The sequence below is a fragment of the Pongo abelii genome, chromosome 19 (assembly GCF_028885655.2).
Source record: "Pongo abelii isolate AG06213 chromosome 19, NHGRI_mPonAbe1-v2.0_pri, whole genome shotgun sequence".
In the NCBI taxonomy this organism is placed as follows: domain Eukaryota; kingdom Metazoa; phylum Chordata; class Mammalia; order Primates; family Hominidae; genus Pongo; species Pongo abelii.
In genome coordinates this window covers 3,265,487-3,285,979 of record NC_072004.2, presented here as the reverse complement: position 1 = coordinate 3,285,979, position 20,493 = coordinate 3,265,487, and the positions used below count along the sequence as shown (strand labels likewise).

Below are 20,493 nucleotides of genomic sequence, written 5' to 3'. Positions count from 1 at the left end.
TGTTGCCCCAGCTGGAGTGCAATGGCATGATCTCGGCTCACTGCAACCTCCACCTCTGGGGTTCAAGCGATTCTTCTGGTTGGCTAGTATTTTATATATGGTTATAGTTATAGAACCTGCGTGGGAAGGAATGGATAAGTTCGTATGAGTCTGTGTGGGATATGTGTGATTAAAACACATCATATGATATGAGGTACAGGCGTGGTGGCTCATGCTTGTAATCCCAGCACTTTGGGAGGCCAAGGTGGGACAATTGCTTGGGTCAGGAGTTTGAGACCAGCCTGGGCATCATACCGAGATCCTGTCTTTACAAAAAATAAAAAATTAGCGGAATGTGGTGGCACGTGCCTGTAGTTTGAGCTACTCGGGAGGCTGAGATGGGAGGATTGCCTGAGCCCAGGAAGTCAAGGCTGCAGTGAACTGTGATCGTGCCGCTGCACTCAGCCTGGGCAACAGAGTGAGACCCTTTCCCAGAAAAAAAAAAAAAACCCAACTGTGAATGATGATCATTTATAAGTTGGAATTGTGTACTTACTGGTAATTTGAGCTAATATTTAGTAAGCATATATTATCAGCCCACAGAAGGGGATAGGGAACAGAGAGTGCTAAGATAAATGGAGAACACAGTGTATCAAGTATGGCATGTCATCAATTAGGGGTTTGAGGCCTTTGTATATGATATTCCTTTTTCCTCAAAGTGTTGTCTGAGGACAGGGACTGGTCCACCAATTGTCTGCTGCTAGTCCCAGGCGAGATAAGTACAGAAATTAAAATAAGTGTTTAGAAACTTTTATAGCAATTTGACATTGCTGCAACATTCAAGTATGTGATCGTTTTTCTAGAAATTCATTTTTAAATTATATTTTACAAAAGTATTGCTCTATAGCAGATTGGAAATCAACAATGGCCCTTCATCACAGATAATTTCAAGACCCTCGTCTAGAATCCTGTTGACTGCTCTCAATTTTTTTCCTTTCCTCCCCCAAACACATACACATAGACAACCTCAAGATGGATCCCACTTCTTTGGGCCTTCTGTGATCCATCAAGACTGGGTTAGGTCTTTCCTGCTCTTCCAGTCTTCTGTAATTGCCCCTATTTAGCATTTATCACTCTGTGCAGTGATTACCTGATTACCTGTCTGTCTTCTCATCAGATACGAAGCTGTTTGAAGGGAGACTGTGTGTCTTGCTCATTGTTCTGTCCCCGCACCTAGCACAGGGTTGGTCTCTGGTAGGCACACTATAAATATTAGTCAAATGTACACATTTCTGGAGTAATTAATGTTGTAGAGGGGGGTCAGGGAAAGTTCTATAGGAAGTGACAGGTGAACTGAATCTTGAGAATGAGAAGAATTGTGCCAGACTAAATAGAAGGGCCAAACATTACAGCAAAGGGAACATGAACAAAACCAGAAAGCTGCTCAGTGAAATTGGGGAAATTCGGTACAGTTAGAGCCTGCCTGGAGCTACACTGCTTGTTACTTGACAGTTATAAGCCTAAGGATATGGAAGGTAGCTGTAAATGTTTTTTTAAAAATGATTTTCTCGGCCAGGCATAGTGGCTCATGCCTGTAATCCCAGCACTTTGGGAGGCTGAGGCAGGTGCATCACCTGAGGTCAGGAGTTTGAGGCCAGCCCTGGCTAACATGGTGAAACCCCGTCTGTACTAAAAATACAAAAATTAGCTGGGTGTGGTGGCACATGCCTGTAATCCCAGCTACTAGGGAGCTTGAGGCAGGAGAATCACTTGAACCGGAGAGGTGGAGGTTGCAGTGAGCTGAGATCACACCATTGGACTCCAGCCTGGGTGACAGAGCAAGACTCTGTCTCAAAATAAATAAATAAATAAATAAATAATAAATTTCTCTGAGTTTCAGCTAGGACATATTTTATTGAGTTATGACAATGGGAACTATGACTTACCCACAGGATACTTGGCTATAGAACGAGTGGTCGCATATTTGAGGGAAGGATGCTCAATAAGATAAACGTAGCAGGGGAGTGGAGCCAAAGAAGTCTGAAAAAAATCGAAAACGTCTTTCTTATTGTGTAAAAACCGTATGTTTTGTTCTCTTTGCTTCAACAGAGTCAATAATACCTTCAATACGTTTTACTTCATCAACTAAGATTGGTAAGACACCTTTATGAAATACTTTAAAACCCAATGGTATTATAGCTTTGAAAAGATACAAATAAATTATACAATATGAAATTCATATACAATTGAATTATACAATGTCCTTCCAGGTAAAATGTACATTAAATAGTTCTCCAGAACCATGATCAAAAAACATGAAATAAATGTTCTTTCTTAATGGATGTGGTGATTTTTTTTAAAATAGTTTTTATTTGTTGTTTATTTAAGGTATACATCATGATGTTGTAGAATACATATAGATAGTAAAAGGGTTACTATAGTGAAGCGAATTAACATATCTATCTTCTCACATAGTTACCCATTTTATTTGTTTTAGTGGCAAGGGCAACTAAAATCTCATTTATCACTAGGATGTGGTGATTTTTGTTTCATCACGGGTTACACTATTTAGCTTGGTATTGGTCTCTTCAACAGTTGTTTCTATTCCTGTGATCCAGCTCTCTACAGATGTTGGGTGATTCCCCCTCCTCCTGCTTGTCTGCATGAAAATTGAAGACAGGCCTCTTGGTTTGGATAACAAAGTGTCAGCAATTCTGCTTCCATATCTGGCAACCAAAGCATTCAGCTCTCTCTTCAATAGGCAACGAAGAATCGCTACATTATGATGTCCTACCAGGACCACTACCCAGTTACTGTCCAAAACTTAAGGGAAACAAAAATAATAATCTTTACTATAGTCCAGGTATTAGGCTAAATGCTTTAAATACTTTATGTCATTTAAGGCTTTGAGTACCCTTATGGGTAAGTGTTGTTTGTTATAACACCAATTTTATAAAATGAAGGAGGCAAGGTTTTGGGAATGGTGCATTTTGTCTAAGGTTAGTGAAGGAGAAAGTGAGGATCTGAGCACAGGCCACACTCTTTCCTCTCAATCATCCTCGCTCTCACGAAGGAAGGCTATCTAGTACACAGAAATAAGCATACAGATCCTTATGTGTGTTTCTGATTGGTTGCTATTTTCTAGCAAATTTTCTCAGATTTCTGAGCCTTAAAATGATTATGGAGTACTGAAAGATTAGACGTATTCTGGGGTGTCTAAATCAAATGGGGACGGGGGCAGGACTAAAGGGAGGCAATCTTTTTATCACTCGGCTTTAGTCTACATTAAAGGGCTATTTCTTAAGTTTCCTAAAACCTTGTAATTGAGATCTCATACCATTTAAAGTTTTAATATTAATTTTACTTGGTTTTAACAAATTGACCATACCATTTAAACTTTTAATATTAATTTTACTTGGTTTTAACAAATACCCCACCATCTGGTGGCTGTCTGGATAAAATGTGTAATTTTATAGACACAAGAATCCACAAGTGTTTTATTACTTTATTAATTGTGTTTATTATTTTACTTATTTCCTCTCTTTTTCTCCTTCCTCTCACCACTGCCTCTGTGTTCTGGTAGCACCCTTTCCCCCAACCACTAAGCCTGGCTGTGGAATAAATCCCATTTCTCTTGCACCTTCCCTCATAACTGTTTTCTGATTGTCTCACATCCATAATTGACTTAAAAGTACAAGTCCTTTGCTAACTTATAAATTAATAACATTAACATTACCTTAATATAATGAAACATCTGAATTAAAAAGTGATTCCTGGAATCCTCAAGAATAAGAGTGCACCCCATGTTAGAAGTGGTGTTGTGAAGGTCAAAAATAATGTCATAGGAATCTTCACTATCTTTTGGACCAAATAAATGATTTATTTCTTGAGCCCTTCTCACTTCATATGGCAAATCTTCTGACATTTTTTTGCTGTTATAAGCAGAAAGAAAAAGATTAACAACATCTGTGCCTGAGATAATATAAACATATAATAAGAACACAGTGTAAAAACAACCAGTTGCCAAATCTTTAATATGAAAAATCTGTGTGGTAAGTAAAAACTTACCTGAAATGTTTATATATGAAAACTTACATTCTTTTTCTTCATTTGATTCCATATAACTAATGTTGCATTGGCACGCTTGCAAAGTAATACGTTCATTTATGTGGCTGGTCATGAATAGGACATATCAAACAGAATTTATCATTTGATTTCAATCTTGAACACAACATATCCATTAATTTAATGAACAGTTTCTTAGTAGTTAAGGTACACTGGGTTATTTATTATGGGACTAGACCATCAAATGCATCTTTTTTTCCCCCACTTTAGCTAATTCTAGTGCACAAATATAGTCACTTAGGGGTTCGCATAATCTAATTAGAGATCATTTTAATTTTTTGAGACAGGATCTTGCTCTGTTGCCCAGGCTGGAGTGCAGTGGCCCAATTATGTCTCATTGTACCCTCAAACTCGTGGGCTCAAGCAATCTTCCCATCTCAGCCTCCCGAGCAGCTGAAACTACAGGTGTGTGCCACCATGCCCAGCTAATCTTCTTATCTTTTGTGGAGATACAGTCTTGCTCTGTTGCCCAGGCTGGTCTTGAACTAAAACTGCCTTTGCAAAAATTATAACTGAGACAATTATTACAATGAAAGAGATCTAACCTGACTCCACCTTGCTTCTAATCTCCAAGCTATCCTCGTTCATGCCTGGGTGTAAACTGAACTAACTTTGGGAGGAACGTATAGTTTAACTTTGAAACAAAGTTGGAAACAGCCCTTTCCCAAAACAAGCCCCCTTCCTACCTGGGAACTAGACTGCCTTTGCAGGACTAACAAATTAGCCACAAGATTAGAAATTATGATTTAGGAGTCATGCAGCTGGAGGGCCGCAAGGTTCTGAACCTCCTGAAATTGCTCCTGGGGATAACACCCTATTGTAAAACCTAAGATCAGGGTTTGAGATATTTTGTAAACCCTGAGTTGACAGATCAGCTGGCACCACCCAGATGGATAAACTGGCTTATCTGGTCTCGTGGTCCCCACGCAGGAACTGATTCAGCGCAAGAGGACAGCTCCAACTCCCTATGATTTTACCTCGGATCTGACCAATCGGCACTCCCGACTCACTGGCCCCCTACCCACCAAATTATCCTTAAAAATTCCAATCTATGAATTTTCGGGGAGACTGATTTGAGTAATAAAACTCTGGCCTTCTGTACAGCCGGCTCTGCGTGAATTAAACTCTTTATTGCAGTTCCCTTGTCTTGATAAATCAGCTCTGTCTGGGCAGCGGATGAGGAGAACTTGCTGGGTGGTTACAGAATTCTTGGCCTCAGGCAATCCTCCTGCCTTGGCCTCCCAAAGTGCTGGAATCACAAGCATGAGCAGCCACACCTAATTAGAGATTCTTAATTGAGGTCCAGGAACCACTAGAGGTCCAGGGACAGAGTTTTCAGAGTCTGTAACCTCCCCAAAAAGGCCACAAGTTTGCAGGTACAGATATATGTATTTTTTTCTGGCACAAGGGCCAGTAGTTTTTTTTTCCATTCTCAAATGGGCCTCTACCCTCTCCCCACTTCACACAATGGTTAGGATACATTATTTTTCTAGATATAATAATGTTTTTCATTTACTTTTCCTCATTAAACCATTCGACCACATTTTCCTAAAATTCCATCTATTTGTATTCCTTGGTTATTTTTGCTAGTATCTTCAAGGGACCTACTGTGTACAATGGGCTAATTCCTGCCTGGAATGCGATCAGGAAGGTGTAGTAGTTATTTTGTGACTTTGAAGCAAAAACCATGAGGACAAAGCCGGCATCTTGAGACAGTGCAGTGGGAAGGTAGAAGGGACCGCGTCGAGACGGTGCAGCGGGAAGGTGGGAGGGGCCACGTGGAGACGGTGCAGCGGGAAGGTGGGAGGGGCCACGTGGAGACGGTGCAGCGGGAAGGTGGGAGGGGCCACGTGGAGACGGTGCAGGGGGAAGGTGGGAGGGGCCACGTGGAGACGGTGCAGCGGGAAGGTGGGAGGGGCCACGTGGAGACGGTGCAGCGGGAAGGTGGGAGGGGCCACGCGGAGACGGTGCAGGGGGAGACAGGTGCAGCGGGAAGGTGGGAGGGGCCACGTGGAGACGGTGCAGCGGGAAGGTGGGAGGGGCCACGTGGAGACGGTGCAGCGGGAAGGTGGGAGGGGCCACGTGGAGACGGTGCAGGGGGAAGGTGGGAGGGGCCACGTGGAGACGGTGCAGCGGGAAGGTGGGAGGGGCCACGTGGAGACGGTGCAGCGGGAAGGTGGGAGGGGCCACGTGGAGACGGTGCAGCGGGAAGGTCGAAAGGGCCATGTTGAGACAGTGCTGTGGGAAGGTAGAAGGAGCCTATGGCATTGATGATACCATGTGGCCGCTGCACCAGCCCTGGACAGCCTACTTCTGGACTTATTATTTGTGAACAAGAAACCCTTCTTTGTTTAAACCACTATTCTTAGGTTCCTTATTATATGCAAACCAAGCCTAATGGATATTTATACATTTTAAAAGTTAATTCATGAAATAACCCCCTGAGGTCGCCCCCAGCAATTTTGGTTCTATATCATTCTTCCGCATTTGAGTAAATGGTGCTAGTATCTACCCAGTTGCTCAGAGTCAAGTCTTGAAGTTTTGAAAAATGATGGACACTTTGAGTTCTCATGCCTGCAGATGAGCTCCCATTGGAAGAGTCCCAAGGGATGAAGAATAGGGAAGAGTGAGATTCTGAAGGGCATTAGCCATACTAAGTTGATTAAATCTATTCTGGATACACTTTAAAAAAATCTTCAGCAGGGGAGAGACATGATAAGGTTTGCATATTAGGATGATTCCTAGAGGTATCAGATGGAAAATAGATGGCAAGAAGGGTCAGAGCAAGTCTGGATGCAGAGAGACCCTTTAGGAGGCTATTCTAACTGTCCACAGAGGAAATCAACTAAGGTAGTAAAACTGGAGAGGAAGGCTGGATTTGTGAAGTACTTGCAAGGAATGATTGGGAGGATTTAGTGACCCACTAGACGTGGAAGACGAAGCGCTGGGAAGGTTCTAGGGTGATTTTCATAGGGGACTTGGTGGATAATGATGCTACCACTGAGATGAGGAATACAGGAAGATGAATAAATTTGGGAGAGGTAGGATGGGAGAATTTAATCAGTTTATCTATTTTATAATTTTTTAACCACGCTGGGAACAGTCTAGTCTCTGAATAGTGTTAACAGTAAGGAGCAGAAAGTGAATTTAAGTGAAAAGACTGTGCTCACTGAAATGCATACTACTGGGTGCTCATAAACTCACCCCAGTCTATTTCACACCTATTTGGGAAGTTAATATGCCGACTAAAAGTTATTCTTCAACAAATTCTTACCTGTAATATAGAAGTTAGTTAACAGCTCTCTTAGGTCAATAGATAAGCATGAATTGTGTTGACATAAACTCAGTCATGAAGATAAAGCATTTCTCAAATTAAAATTTATGCTAGTAAAAATATGATTTCATACAAACAGGATGACTGCTGTATAATTGCCCTGAAAAACATCTATTCCATAAAGTGAGGCATGTTTCTATTAAGAGTAGTGTCCATTTTTTGATCTGTGTTGAGACTAAACCTAAGGAGTGATCTAACTCAAATTAGAGTTGATCAGAAAACAAGCACATAGAACAGCGGCTAGCTGTGCCTGTGCGTATCTTATGTATATATATATTTTTTTGAGACGGAGTCTCGCTCTGTCGCCCAGGCTGGAGTGCAGTGGCGCCATCTCTGCTCACTGCAAGCTCTGCCTCCCAGGTTCACGCCATTCTCCTGCCTCAGTCTCCCGAATAGCTGGGACTACAGGTGCCCGCCACCATGCCCAGCTAATTTTTTGTATTTTTTTTAGTAGAGACGGGGTTTTACCGTGTTAGCCAGGATGGTCTTGATCTCCTGACCTCATGATCCGCCCGCCTCGGCCTCCCAAAGTGTTGGGATTACAGGTGTGAGCCACCGCGCCTGGCCATGTATCTTATATCTTAGCTAGTAGTCTACCAACTCCTTGAGGGGTAGAAACCAAGTTGTTTAGAGCTGTGTACTCCCCCAGTATCTGGCACAGTTTCCTGAGAAAAACAGATGTTTCCGAATATTTTTTAGTAAAAGAAAAAAAGCGGCCCAGCGCGGTGGCTCACGCCTATAATCCCAGCACTTTGGGAGGCTAAAGCAGGCAGATCACCTGAGGCCAGGAGTTTGAGACCAGCCTGGCCAACATGGCGAAACCCCGTCTCTACTAAAAATACAAAAAATTACCTGGACATGGTGGCGGGTGCCTGTAATCCCAGCTACTCAGGAGGCTGAGGCAGGAGAATCACTTTAACCCAGAGGTGGAGGCTGCAGTGAGCTGAGATTGCACCATTGCACTCCAGACTGGGCAACAAGAGCGAAACTCCATCTCAAAAAGAGAAACAAAGAAAGAAGTGGTAAAAAGCAAATATGTGGAGTCATATTATATCTACAGTGGTAGCTATTATGATGTAAACGAAGGCAAAAATAATTAATAAGGACCTAACCTAGCATGTTATGACTGCATACGTTGTATGTAATATATTATAAATCAGCAAAATATAAGCTCTGAAAATTCAGATGGTGTCTTTAGTTCTCATCTCTGGTATCCCATCTACGACTATCCACCATGGAAGTTAAGTATGTCTGCTACTCCGGATCACAGGGAGGTCTGATGTCTTTTTTTTTTTTTTTTTTTTTTTTTTTGAGACGGAGTCTCGCTCTGTCTCCCAGGCTGAAGTGCAGTGGTGCAATCTCGGCTCACTGCATGCTCTGCCTCCCGGGTTCACGCCATTCTCCTGCCTCAGCCTCCCGAGTAGCTGGGACTACAGGTGCCCGCCACTACGCCCGGCTAATTTTTTGTATTTTTAGTAGAGATGGGGTTTCACCATGTTAGCCAGGATGGTCTCGATCTCCTGACCTCGTGATCCGCCTGCCTCGGCCTCCCAAAGTGTCTGATGTCTTCTGGCAAAAGATATTTAATCACGTTTTCATTCAACAAATATTACTTGAAACATTACATTTTTTGAACTAGAACTTTATGCATTACCGTAAACATAGTTGCTTGAAAACATAGTAGTGAATTTCCTAAAAAGCTAACAATTATGTATGCAAGCATAGTGGCCAAACACTAACTCAATGCAAAGGAGTATTAAATCTGTTTCTTTAAAGGTATGATTTTAAAACAAAACCCTTTTCTATTTATTGTCTCAGTCTGTATACATTTGAAAAGAAAACTTAATAATCCGGTGCTTAAGAAAGTTTATAAAAGAGCATGTGAGTGCCCTGTTTAGATAACTGTGCAATTGACAATGCAGTATAATTAAAAGTGAAAGTGATCTTATTCAACATACGACTGCATGTACGGACATGAATTATCATCTGCATATACATATATGTGTTCTCTTTCACACACCTACCACTTTTCACACAACATACATACATATACAATACAAAGCATAGTCTTACCCAAGATTTTCAAGGTCAAAAATGCGATTCAGGTCACAGTCAATATATCTGGTACACTTCTTCACTGCTCTGGGGTTCGTAATAAATGGTTTTACCTCCAGCCCTGTTCTCTGAATCTCAGCGCCATTCTCTAGCCAATGCTTAACCAGAAATACTCCGGTTAGCTCATTCCCATGGGTTCCTCCAAAGATAGCAACCTTTTGTATAGGTTCTTCAGCAATGTGACAAGAAGTCATTTCACCAAGTAGTTTTTTATCTGATTTCTGCAATTCAGAAGAGAGATCAAAGGAAATTTGATTTTCTTAAGAAAGGTTTAGAAATTTAAATGAGACTTTACCCAAAGGGCAAAGTACAGAATTCCCTTGAGTGGAGTATATTTTAATGTTCTGTTACAAGTTCTGAGCCCCATTTATGGACACTCCCTTCTTTAGCCCTGCCCTTTACCATATTTGGATTAAAATATGCAAAGACCAACTAGAGATACAGCTGTTTACTTTAACTTCTAACTCCCTCAGATGGTCAGTAGATCTAAATACAGTAATAAATTAGCATTTCACACTAATACAAAAATTCTGTTCTTTTCCTCAGCTAGGATGTCGTCCAGTGAGGCTTTCACAATTATTTGTAATAATAAAAATAGTTTATACATTTCTAATCTCAAAAAATAAAAAAGTGGCCCACTCAGCATTTCCACGGGCATTTCAAAACATTTCTTCTCTGAAATGAGTTCAAGCACTTTTCATGATCTGAGGGCATTTGAATCTCACCTCTATAAACAGCCAGAGGCTGACCCTCAGAGACCTCCTCTTGAACCGGCACCCGTTCTTTCAGAATGCTTTTTCACTATCAGAAACAGAAGGGCCAAATCACTTGGGACTCAAAAAGCTACCCTGAAACATCTCTTCATTTCTTTCTCATGAAGTTTTTGGTAATTCTGTGTTAACTTACTTATGAATCTTCCTCATTTTTTGCCTAAATACCAAAGGAAAGACAACTGTTAGTAATTTTCAAGTCTTTGTGATGCCTGAAAATGTCTTGGGACATACTGCATGTGCTAACCACATCATGTGAATTTATATAGACACAGCCTTATTCACTGTCAGCAGGGACTCTCCACTGGACTGTGTTACTCAAAAAAGGGTCTTATTAGGGGAAATTATCCAGAATACTAAGATGATTACATCCCTTTGGAGAAATGACTCTGAGCCAAATCTGATTTGATTTCATGCTCAATCACCCAGAAAGTCAAATATGTTCAAGTACTGGAAATACCATGTACTAGTAATGCCAGGTTGTTTGATAGAGGGTACAATAAGAGTAATTTATTACAATTGCACAGTTTCATTTATAATATTCTTTCACTCGGTTTATTCATACATTAATTTTATATGATAGGATGGGTTAGGTGTTGACATCCCCACTGCAGGGGTAAACGAAAGAGAGGTTAAGTAACTCAGTTAAGGTTCTGCAGGGATGTAGGAGAACCTAGGCCTGAGACCCATGTTTCTCATTCCAAGTCTAGTGTTTTACACAGGACAATAGGGTGCCTCTGTTATTTTTGGTCTTCTTCACAGTTCTAGTTTTGCTCTTTCAGAATTCACATAAACAGCCATTACAATGTGCTCAGGAAACAAACATATATACAAACAAAAGACATGGTGGAAAAATAAAATATGAATGCTTCCTAATATTTAATAAACCCAATGAATGTTCCTCCTTTAAGAGCTTATAATGCAGAGATAGAGAAAGCAAAATAACCACATCAAATCTACACATTAAAATGACTGTTCTAATAGAAAAAAAAGCTCCTGTAGGCTTTGACTGTCCACATCCATGTATACTGAACACTTCAGACGGTGTAGACATGATGAAAACACACGTAAAAGTAAACAGATGACAGTTGTTTAGTTGCTTTGGTTTTAAGAGCAGTAACTATGGTGAATTATTAACACTCTGCTATGCTTGGTTTCTTTTCTGCTGATTTGTAGTTTGTTCTGTCCTTTGCCCTAGTCTCTCTGGAAATGCTGCTTCAGTTATTTACTCGTAGCTGGCACAAATGACTTGCATTTTGAAGCTTGTTTTATGGAATTTTAACAGATCAGCACTTCGAAGCACATTTCACATTCATAAATAAAGTTTCTCTTACATGTCAAAATGAATAACTTTTTTGAGAGTTAATGAATTGCAGCAAATATTTCCCATACTTACCTTGTTTTTTTGTGTACAGAGTTTGTCTTCTGTGGAAAGCTTTATTAGGAAAAAGGAGAGCATTTCCTCAGAACTAGAGCAACAGAGGCTTTTCATACTCTTATACCAAGTTAACTTCCGAAAGATTTTTAACTCCCTGTTTCCCAAAGTGTACTTGATTTTTGGGATGACCCACTAAAACCACACTTTTTTATTAGTTCTCAGTGAACTGATAGTATACTAAGTGAAACCCGTTCGAATTGTCACTATCTCATTATTAAGTTGAATATATAATATTCTGAAGTACTTAAAAGAGTAAGAATAACTTCCAGCATTACAAATGTTTTGTGGGATAGAGTTGCCTGACGTATTAATAAAATAATGTAGTTTAAAACAAAAGGAGGCCGGGTGTGGTCTCACGCTTGTAATCCCAGCACATTGGGAGGCCGAGGTGGGTGGATCACCTAAGGTCAGGAGTTCGAGACCATCCTGGCCAACATGGTGAAACCCCATCTCTACTAAAAATACAAAATTACCTGGGCGTGGTGGCGGGTGCCTGTAATCCTGGCTACTCAGGAGGCTGAGGCAGGAGAATCACTTGAACCTGGAAGGCGGAGGTTGCAGTGAGCTGAGATCGTGCCATTGCACTCCAACCTAGGGAACAAGAGTGAAACTCCATCTCAAAAACAAAACAAAACAAAACAAAAGGAGAGCAAAGTTTTACTTCACAGTCATGGCTGTCCAGTACATCATTGCCAGAAATTTTGTAGGGGACAAATTTAAGGTGGGTTGTTTCCTAAATGGTATGATTGGGGGATAAGAAGGGTTTTTTGCTAAATATTATACATAAGATGTCTCATACATAATGTGATGTTCAGTAGTTATGTAATCAAACTACTTTTACTACTTTAATTTTCTCCTTCCCTGTGACCCATCCTGACCAACTTTCCAGGTGGAAATAAATAAGCAGAACAAGACAAGTATAAAACAGATTAAGTTTATAAACTGCTAGCCAAGATTCTATATTGCTCATGTCTGCAGTCCTTACAGAAGTAATTGGCTTAAGGTGTTTTTTTTTTTTAATGAAACATCTATTTTTGGGGTGGGTAGGTGAATGTTGTAAATGTATGCACATCTGTATGTAGATATGAAGTCAAAATCTGCTTCCCTGAAGCTTCTATTCATATTTTGGGTAACTCCTCTCTGGAACCATGATAAATAACAAGTTTTATTTTTATTGTTGAAGTCTTCTTCTTCCCAAAATAAAAGATGGCCCTATTCCTTGAAAGCTATTCCTTACTCTGGCATTCAAGATCTGCTATTATCTGGTCTCAGTCTACATCTAATATTATTTTCTAACACTCTTCTTTACTTGAGATAGTTTTAAAGTAACTACTAAAATGTCTGTGGTCTTATAGGCCTAGGTCTTTACTGACAATCTTCCTTTCGTCTCTGAGCCCTTCCCTATCCCAGTCTTCAAATGGTTAGAAGATACGGTAACAACAAAACATGGTCTTTGAACTCAGAACTAGAATCCACTACCTGGCCCACAGTAAGTTCCGGATAAATGGCAGCTACTGTTACTCATATTAAATAAGGGCTAACATTTACTGGGCATTTACTGTGTGCCAGGATTGTCTATTTCATCTTCTAGTATTTTTAGGGCGATTGTTGTTATTGTTCTTTTACTGGTAGGTCCAGAGGGTGTTCAGTAAGTAACTTGCCCAAGGTCACAGGGCCAGGAAGCCACAGTCCTCTTTGCCAAGAAGCCTGGAGCTCAACGCCCAGGGTCGCACACCACGCGGCTTCCCCTGCAGAGCGTCTCTGCGGTTCACGGGCGCTTCCCTCCCGCAAGCTCCCGCAGCCCCGGCCCTGCCTCGCTGACGGCTCTCCGCCTTCCACGGCCGCCATCTGAACCTGGGCTTCAGCTCTGTCCCCAGCCTCCTGGGGACTCAGATTCCCTGACCCTGATCCGACCCAGAAATTGAGCCAGACACCTCGGGTGGCCTTCAAGTCAATCTCTGGGCACACTCTGAGTGGCCACCAGCATCTAACAAACGGATGTCTGGACCCTAAGAAAGGGCCAGGGGGTGCGGGGAAGCGGGGCACACTTTTTAGACGCTGGTGGGGCTGAGGCCCGTTGGGCAAGAGATCTGCCTCTGTCTCTCCAGTCACAGGACAGTCTCCTTTCCTCTCTGGGCAAAAGTCTAAGGAGCTGGAGCCATCCCTGCGCCCACAGTGTGAGAACGCCAAGGAAGCGCGTTAACGCCATCGCCCCCAGCCGAGGGCTGCCAGGCAGGCAGCGAAGACGCCATCGCGCGGAGGAGGCGGCCACTGCGCCTGCGCGGTCCACGGCGCCTGCGCACAGCCTGATTCCCGCGCTTTCTTCGCAGGCGGGCAGGGCGGCGGTTGCTGAAGGGGCTGCCTGGACGACGGTTGACGGAGGTGAGGGAAACTGAGGGCGAAAGTGGTGCGTCGTGTTGGCGGGAGGGCCTCGAAGGGAAAGACTGTGCGTTGATACCAAACTGCCCCCACTCCGTGGGCGGGTCAGGAGAGGCCTTTGGAAGAGCGTCTCAACTCTGACTGGAACCTCTTCTCTCCCACCCCGGTCAGGAGCCAAAACAGGCTGCCATTGGAGGCCGTGGCTTTTGTGGGTGTGTGTGGGTGTGTGTTTGTGCAGATTGAGCACACTTTTTGCACACCAATGCCACCAACCCCATTACTAACGCCACTTAGGTCCATTCGGGAGCTGGGGTTGGGGGTAAATGAGGGTCCCCGCCCCCAGGATCAATGGTCCCGCGGGGAGAATGTTACACTTAAAAATTTTGTTGTTGTTGTTTATTCTGTTTGTTTGATCCTAAGAAACATAATAGCCCTCGTAAGCCCCTCTAAATATAGGATGTGAGTTGCGCTGGTAGAGAAAGCGGCAGAATCCCTGTTTTGGCTCCTAGGATGGCACCAAGAATATTTTCCTTTCCTTTCCCTTCCTTTCTTCCTTTGCCTCCCTCCGTCCCTCCCTCCTTTTTTTTTCCTAGTTGGAGTCTTGCTCTGTCACCCAGGCTGGAGTGCAGTGGCCTGATCTCAGCTCACTGCAACCTCCACTTCCGGGGTTCAAGTGATTCTCCTGCCTCAGCCTCCCAAGTAGCTGGGATGACAGGCACCCACCACCACGCCCGGCTAATTTTTGTAGTTTTAGTAGAGACGGGGTTTCACCTTGTTGGTCAGGCTCGTCTTGAACTCCCGATCTCAGGTGACCCACTTGCCTTGGCCTCTCGAAGTGCTGGGATCACAGGCGTGAGCCATCGCACCTGGCCACCAGGAATATTTTCTAAAGGGTCTGTCTCTTCTCCCCAGCTTCAAGCCTAAGATGTGGAAACAAAGCAGAGGCAGCACCTGACCTTGTGTTTCCCAAGGTTTTTTTGTTGTTGTTGTTGTTGTTGTTGTTTTTTCAGACGGAGTCTCGCGCTGTCGCCCAGGCTGGAGTGCAGTGGCGTGATCTCGGCTCACTACAACCTCCGCCTCCTGAGTTCATGCCATTCTACTGCCTCAGCCTCCCGCGTAGTTGGGACCACAGGGGCCTGCCACTGCCCCTGGCTAATTTTTTTGTATTTTTAGTAGAGACGGGGTTTCCCCGTGTTAGCCAGGATGGTCTCGATCTCCTGACCTTGTGATCCGCCCGCCTCGGCCTCCCAAAGTGCTGGGATTACAGGCGTGAGCCACTGCGCCCGGCCTGTTTTCCAAGTTTTATTTTCAGAAACGATATTTGAAAATTAACACCTCGGCCTGACTTGCATTATTGCTTGGTTGTGTTATGTGTCAGTCTGTCTGTCTCATTGGGTTGTGAATTTGGAACAGAAGTTACCTGGTTTGGGTTTGTATCTTGCCTCTTCATGCAGTGGGCAAGTGTTCGTTGAATTACATTGCGGTTGAAATGTGTAAAGGGGCTAAACATGCAAAATTACAAGATAAATTCTATTGTAAAAGAAGAAAACTAAGGAAAAACTTGTTTCATTTGTCGAAGTTGTGGAAATGGAGTGGAAACTTGTCATTACAATTATTCTAGATATGAAGGGAGGACTTAGTCTTTCTTTTCTTTTTTTTTTTTTTTTTTTGAGATGGAGTCTGGGTCTTGTTGCCCAGGCTGGAATGCAGTAGCACGATCTCAGCTCACTGCAACCTCGGCCTCTCAGGCTCAAGCGATTCTCCTGCCTCAGCCTCCCGAGGAGCTGGGATTACAGGCGCCCACCACCACTCCCGGCTAATTTTGTATTTTTAGTAGAGTTGGGCTTTTGCCATGTTGGCCAGGCTGGTCTTGAACTCCTGACCTCAGGAAGACTTAGTCTTTGATATTATATAATCCAGGCATTTCAAACTGATGCAAAGGCAGATGACCTGCACAATGCCTAGAAGTGAGGCATGGAGGAAGTTCCCGGTGGCTAAATACTGTGTTTCCTCCTTGGCCTTGGAAGCGTGTATGTTTGCCAACGCTGTGGTCCATTTTCCTCTTTGTAGATGTGGTTCAGAATTCTCTTTGTGGATGCTGGATTCTGAAATAAATTACATATACTGTGTGAAAAAATGCACATATGTTTATGAAGCAAGGTTACAGTTGCCCTAGTCATGACTTAATTTGAACAGGGTTGGAAAAGTGGATTATGGTGTAAACTCTTAGAAAGCAAAGGACTCCCTAAAGTGTTTCCATGATCAGGTTTGAAAGTAGTTTAAAACCATAATTTCAGTAATCACTGGGCTGAGGATTGGGTTTTGTAGTTGAGACAATATGAGTTATAAGTTTCTTTCTTTGCAGGTCTAGTGGGACAGTGTCATATTGTAAATTTGGAATGCTGAAGAGAAAATTATAGATTTTGATATTGAAGGAAATGAAGCGAAGCCTAAATGAAAATTCAGCTCGAAGTACAGCAGGTATTGAACAACTTTTTAAAAAAATTTTCTATATAGCATATAAAGCTTGTATAGTTTATAGATATAACATTGGAAATAAATTTAAAATAGATTGAACAGTTAATCTAGCCTCTTTACTTTTTAGGTCCAAGGAAGTAAAATAACTTAACTCAAGACAAAACATTTAGTGGTAGAGGTGGGAGTAAGATCAAAGTTTCTTAGATTTATTTTGATATTCTTTCTACAAATTCGATGTGCTTGGGTTATTCTATGCTTTAAAACTGAAAACAAAGAAATAGATCTATTTTTGTTTGTATTTGTGACTTACTTGTTAAAAATATTTCCAGAAGCACTTCTGTCTTTCTAATAGCTTCTCCTATCATTTTTGCTTTCCCAATTTATTACTATAAAGACAGGGCAAGGATGTTGAGAACCAGGGGAATGATGATGCATAATGAAGATAATAGTAACTATTATTTATGGTGGATTAACTGTATTCAAGACATTATATATATTAATTTATTTAATCTTTACACCAATACTCCAAGATAGGTTATTATAATCATTTCTGTTCTTCAGATGAGAAAACCAAGGCTAAAAGAGGTTAAATAAGTAATCCATGAAGTAGCAGAATCAGAATTTGAACCTAGGAATCTGGCTGTTAGTCCATGCTCTTAATCATTATGCTATCAGTATATGTCATATTGGCACAAAGAGTTTAGGGAAATTGCCCAAGATCATACTCTGAAGTTATAATTCAAACCTACTTTGAAGTCATAATTCAAGACCTAGGCGGTCTGATTCCAGAGCCCACATAATTCTCCCAGGCTTTCATCAGAGACTGTTCACAGAGTCTGTATTTGCCTGTAGAACAATTGATGATGACCAGTTAGAGAACGGTACAGTGGCAAGAGATCTGAACTGATATTTAGGAATCTTGCGTCCTATCTAGATTCTTCCACTGACTTGCTCTATAGCAATGGACAAGCTTTTTGAACTTCTTTTCCCTTCGAGTTCCTTAAGTTTTAAAGTTTATATTTTGTGACTTTTGGCCTGAATTGAGATCCTAGATCTGCCATCTGGAGGAATTGGTAGTAGTATTTATTCTCATTTGGACTGGATATTATTACTCTCTAAGGCATTCTCAAAATGATCCACAAAATATATAATTACAGATACCTGAGGTGCTTGTTAAAATTGCAGTTTTGAGTTCCAGGCTAAATCTATTGAAATAAAATCTATGAGAGTGGAGTCTAGGAACCTGCACATTAATTAGAATTCCAGATAAATCTTAGTCCAATGAAACTTTGAGAACCAAGGCCCAAAAGGGTGTGCCACTATTGTCCAAAGCATGGTTCAGAGTTTGGTTCTTCCTCACCTCTGTTGAACTTCAGAGGTCCCCTGCAGTTGATATGGTAACAGGCAAGCACAGGAGGGGGATAAGGAAAACAAAAAGTGGATTTGGAAAGGGGAATGAGGGGGGAGATGGGAATTACTTCCATATGAGAGGAATTAAAACTGTTAGGGTAGAATAAGAAAAGGTTTTTGAAGAAACAAATTAGGCTATTCAGGATCTTAAAAAGAATGTAAAAATCAATCTAAGGTTATAGAAATCTATAAGTATATTAGCATATAGAAGTAGATAAATTTAAAGTGTGTATTATTATATACAGTAATTATTTTACAACTAGATCTGCTTATTTGTCTAGTATGTACTAATTTATTGGTACATTCAATTTAGGCTGTTTGCCTGTTCCGTTGTTCAATCAGAAAAAGAGGAACAGACAGCCATTAACTTCTAATCCACTTAAAGATGATCCAGGTATCAGTACCCCTTCTGACAATTATGATTTTCCTCCTCTACCTACAGGTAAGAAAATTAATAAGGTAAAAATTTTCAGGAAATACAAACTAGGATTATAGACAATTGTAATTTATATTATAATGAAAATAGAAAGTTTATTTTTTCTTCTTTCCATTATCCACATATAGAAATGACATAGCACTTTCTGAACATTCCAGGTCAGGTGTTTAAGTTTCCTTATCTACAAGGGTGGCTTAGCATTTAAATGGAGTATCTTAGATTTGGAGTCTTTGTTCTAATAAAGTAGTAACATATACTGTAGAAAATATTTTTTCTTTCTCAAAATACATGTGGATATTGTATTATAGCCTGTACATTTGGTGGTAAAGAATGGAAACACATGAATTGCCTCAGGAGTGGGGATAAGTGTGCAAGGGAACACAGGAAAAATGGGAAAAAAAGATAGATTTTATGAAGTGCAGATGCCTGGAAATATCTGGTGCCTGGCCGTAGTCTTTTTCTCTTTTTATGGCATTTTTGCCTTCATTCATTTGTTAGCTGTTTATGGTCCAAATGTGATCCCCCCCAAATTTATATGTTGAAACTTAATTGCTGGTGTGATAGTATTAAGATGTAGGGCCTTCAGGAGGTAATTAAGTAATGAGGGCAGAGCCCTCATGAATGAGATTAGTGACTTTATAAAAGGTATGAGGGAGCTTTTCCATCCTTCTGTCATGTGAGGACACAGTAAGAAGCCTTGATTTCCCAGCCTCCAAAACTGAGAAATATATTTATCATATTTATAAATAACCCATTCTAAAGTATTTTGTTATAGTAGTCCAAACGGACTAAGACACACCTTCATCCAGTTGGCTTCTTTATAGCTTCAACTGGCACATGAACTAAGTTGCTCTTCCTGTGAGTTTGCATAACCTTTTAGTTGTAGTTCTCAGAGGTCACTGGTAGACTGCCCTCTGTATCTCTTAATTCAAATCCTAGAGACAGCTTGTGATTCAGCTCATCTTTTAAGTAAGGCCACTGAAATCCTGGCTTAGGTTTAGGTTAGGCCTCTTACTTCTGAACCAGTTAGCTGAGGTTTGGTGGATGCTGGGAGGTCTTAATCGTTGTTGTTGACTTTTTACTTTCCTCTGGAAGAATGGGCAGGCAGACATTCTGAAATATACGTGATACATGCTGGTTATATACATTTACATTTTGGGGGCACATTTTAAAAACCATTAATAGGATCTTATATAGCTAGAATTTAAAAATATCTCTGATACAGCAATACTTGTATGTTAATTTCATCCCGTGTGCTCCCATAGACTTTAACATACTTCTAAATCTGTATTTTGTTTAAAGAAAACAAAATATATAAAAGATATATTTGAAGAATTTTAAGTATGAAGTTCATATGTTTCCAATTTTTGTGTATAAAAATCATAAATTCACATGGTTATGCACAACTGGGCATTTATCTGGTCATACTCCACCATTTAGAAAACATTCCGTCATTTAAAATATTTTTATAAGTAGCATGAATGTTAACCTTGAAAAATTGAGATACTCCATAAGGAAATGTGTGTCCTCCTGAAGTACTTCAAGCTCGGATCAGGATTACTATTTGTCAGAAATAGTAGTTTTCCTGTGTTGGGTAAGAGAGAGGACTACATCAGTGTTTTTTAAAAATGTTTGTCTTGATCCATTAATCAGTCTGAGGTATAATCGATCTTTGAAAAAACAAATAGAAGAGAATAGAGTAGAAGAGAAAATACAGCCATGCACTGCATAACCATGTTTTGGTCAATCACACCACCTGTGTGATGGTGGTGCCATTACAAATATAATGGAGCTGAAACATTTCTATCTCCTAGTGACATAGCATAGTAGCTGTCATAATGTCATAGCACAGTTTATTATTTTTTTATAAATGTAGCCTAAATGTATGGTGTGTTTAGTGTACAGTAGTGTATACAGTAATGTCCTAGGCCTTCATATTCACTCACCACTTAATCATTAACTCACCTAGAGCAACTTTCAGTCCTGCAAGCTCCATTTATGGTAAGTGCCCTCTTAAGGTGTATTGGTT

At 41.0% G+C, this 20,493-nt stretch overlaps 2 protein-coding genes across 4 annotated transcripts in view; one reads left to right on the top strand and one right to left on the bottom strand.

The window, feature by feature from the left end:
- ASPA (aspartoacylase) overlaps positions 1 to 12,352 on the bottom strand; it is a 28,785-nt gene extending 16,433 nt beyond the window's left edge. Inside the window, exons 1-6 of one of the 2 annotated variants that reach the window (XM_054535213.2) lie at positions 12,235 to 12,352; positions 10,460 to 10,483; positions 10,279 to 10,354; positions 9,512 to 9,774; positions 3,716 to 3,911; positions 1,926 to 2,019 (exon numbers count right to left, since the gene is read on the bottom strand). In XM_054535213.2, the coding sequence (XP_054391188.2) occupies positions 1,926 to 2,019; positions 3,716 to 3,911; positions 9,512 to 9,747 (526 nt within the window). In that variant the 5' untranslated portion in view covers positions 9,748 to 9,774; positions 10,279 to 10,354; positions 10,460 to 10,483; positions 12,235 to 12,352. 2 annotated transcript variants of the gene reach the window in all.
- A 433-nt stretch (positions 12,353 to 12,785) lies between these two features.
- The window catches only part of SPATA22 (spermatogenesis associated 22), a 28,303-nt gene continuing 20,595 nt past the window's right edge, over positions 12,786 to 20,493 (top strand). For both annotated transcript variants that reach the window (XM_054535362.2, XM_002826841.4), the window contains exons 1-3: positions 12,786 to 14,143; positions 16,506 to 16,621; positions 18,342 to 18,470. In XM_054535362.2, the coding sequence (XP_054391337.1) occupies positions 16,579 to 16,621; positions 18,342 to 18,470 (172 nt within the window). In that variant the 5' untranslated portion in view covers positions 12,786 to 14,143; positions 16,506 to 16,578. The remainder of the gene's footprint in view (positions 14,144 to 16,505; positions 16,622 to 18,341; positions 18,471 to 20,493) is intronic.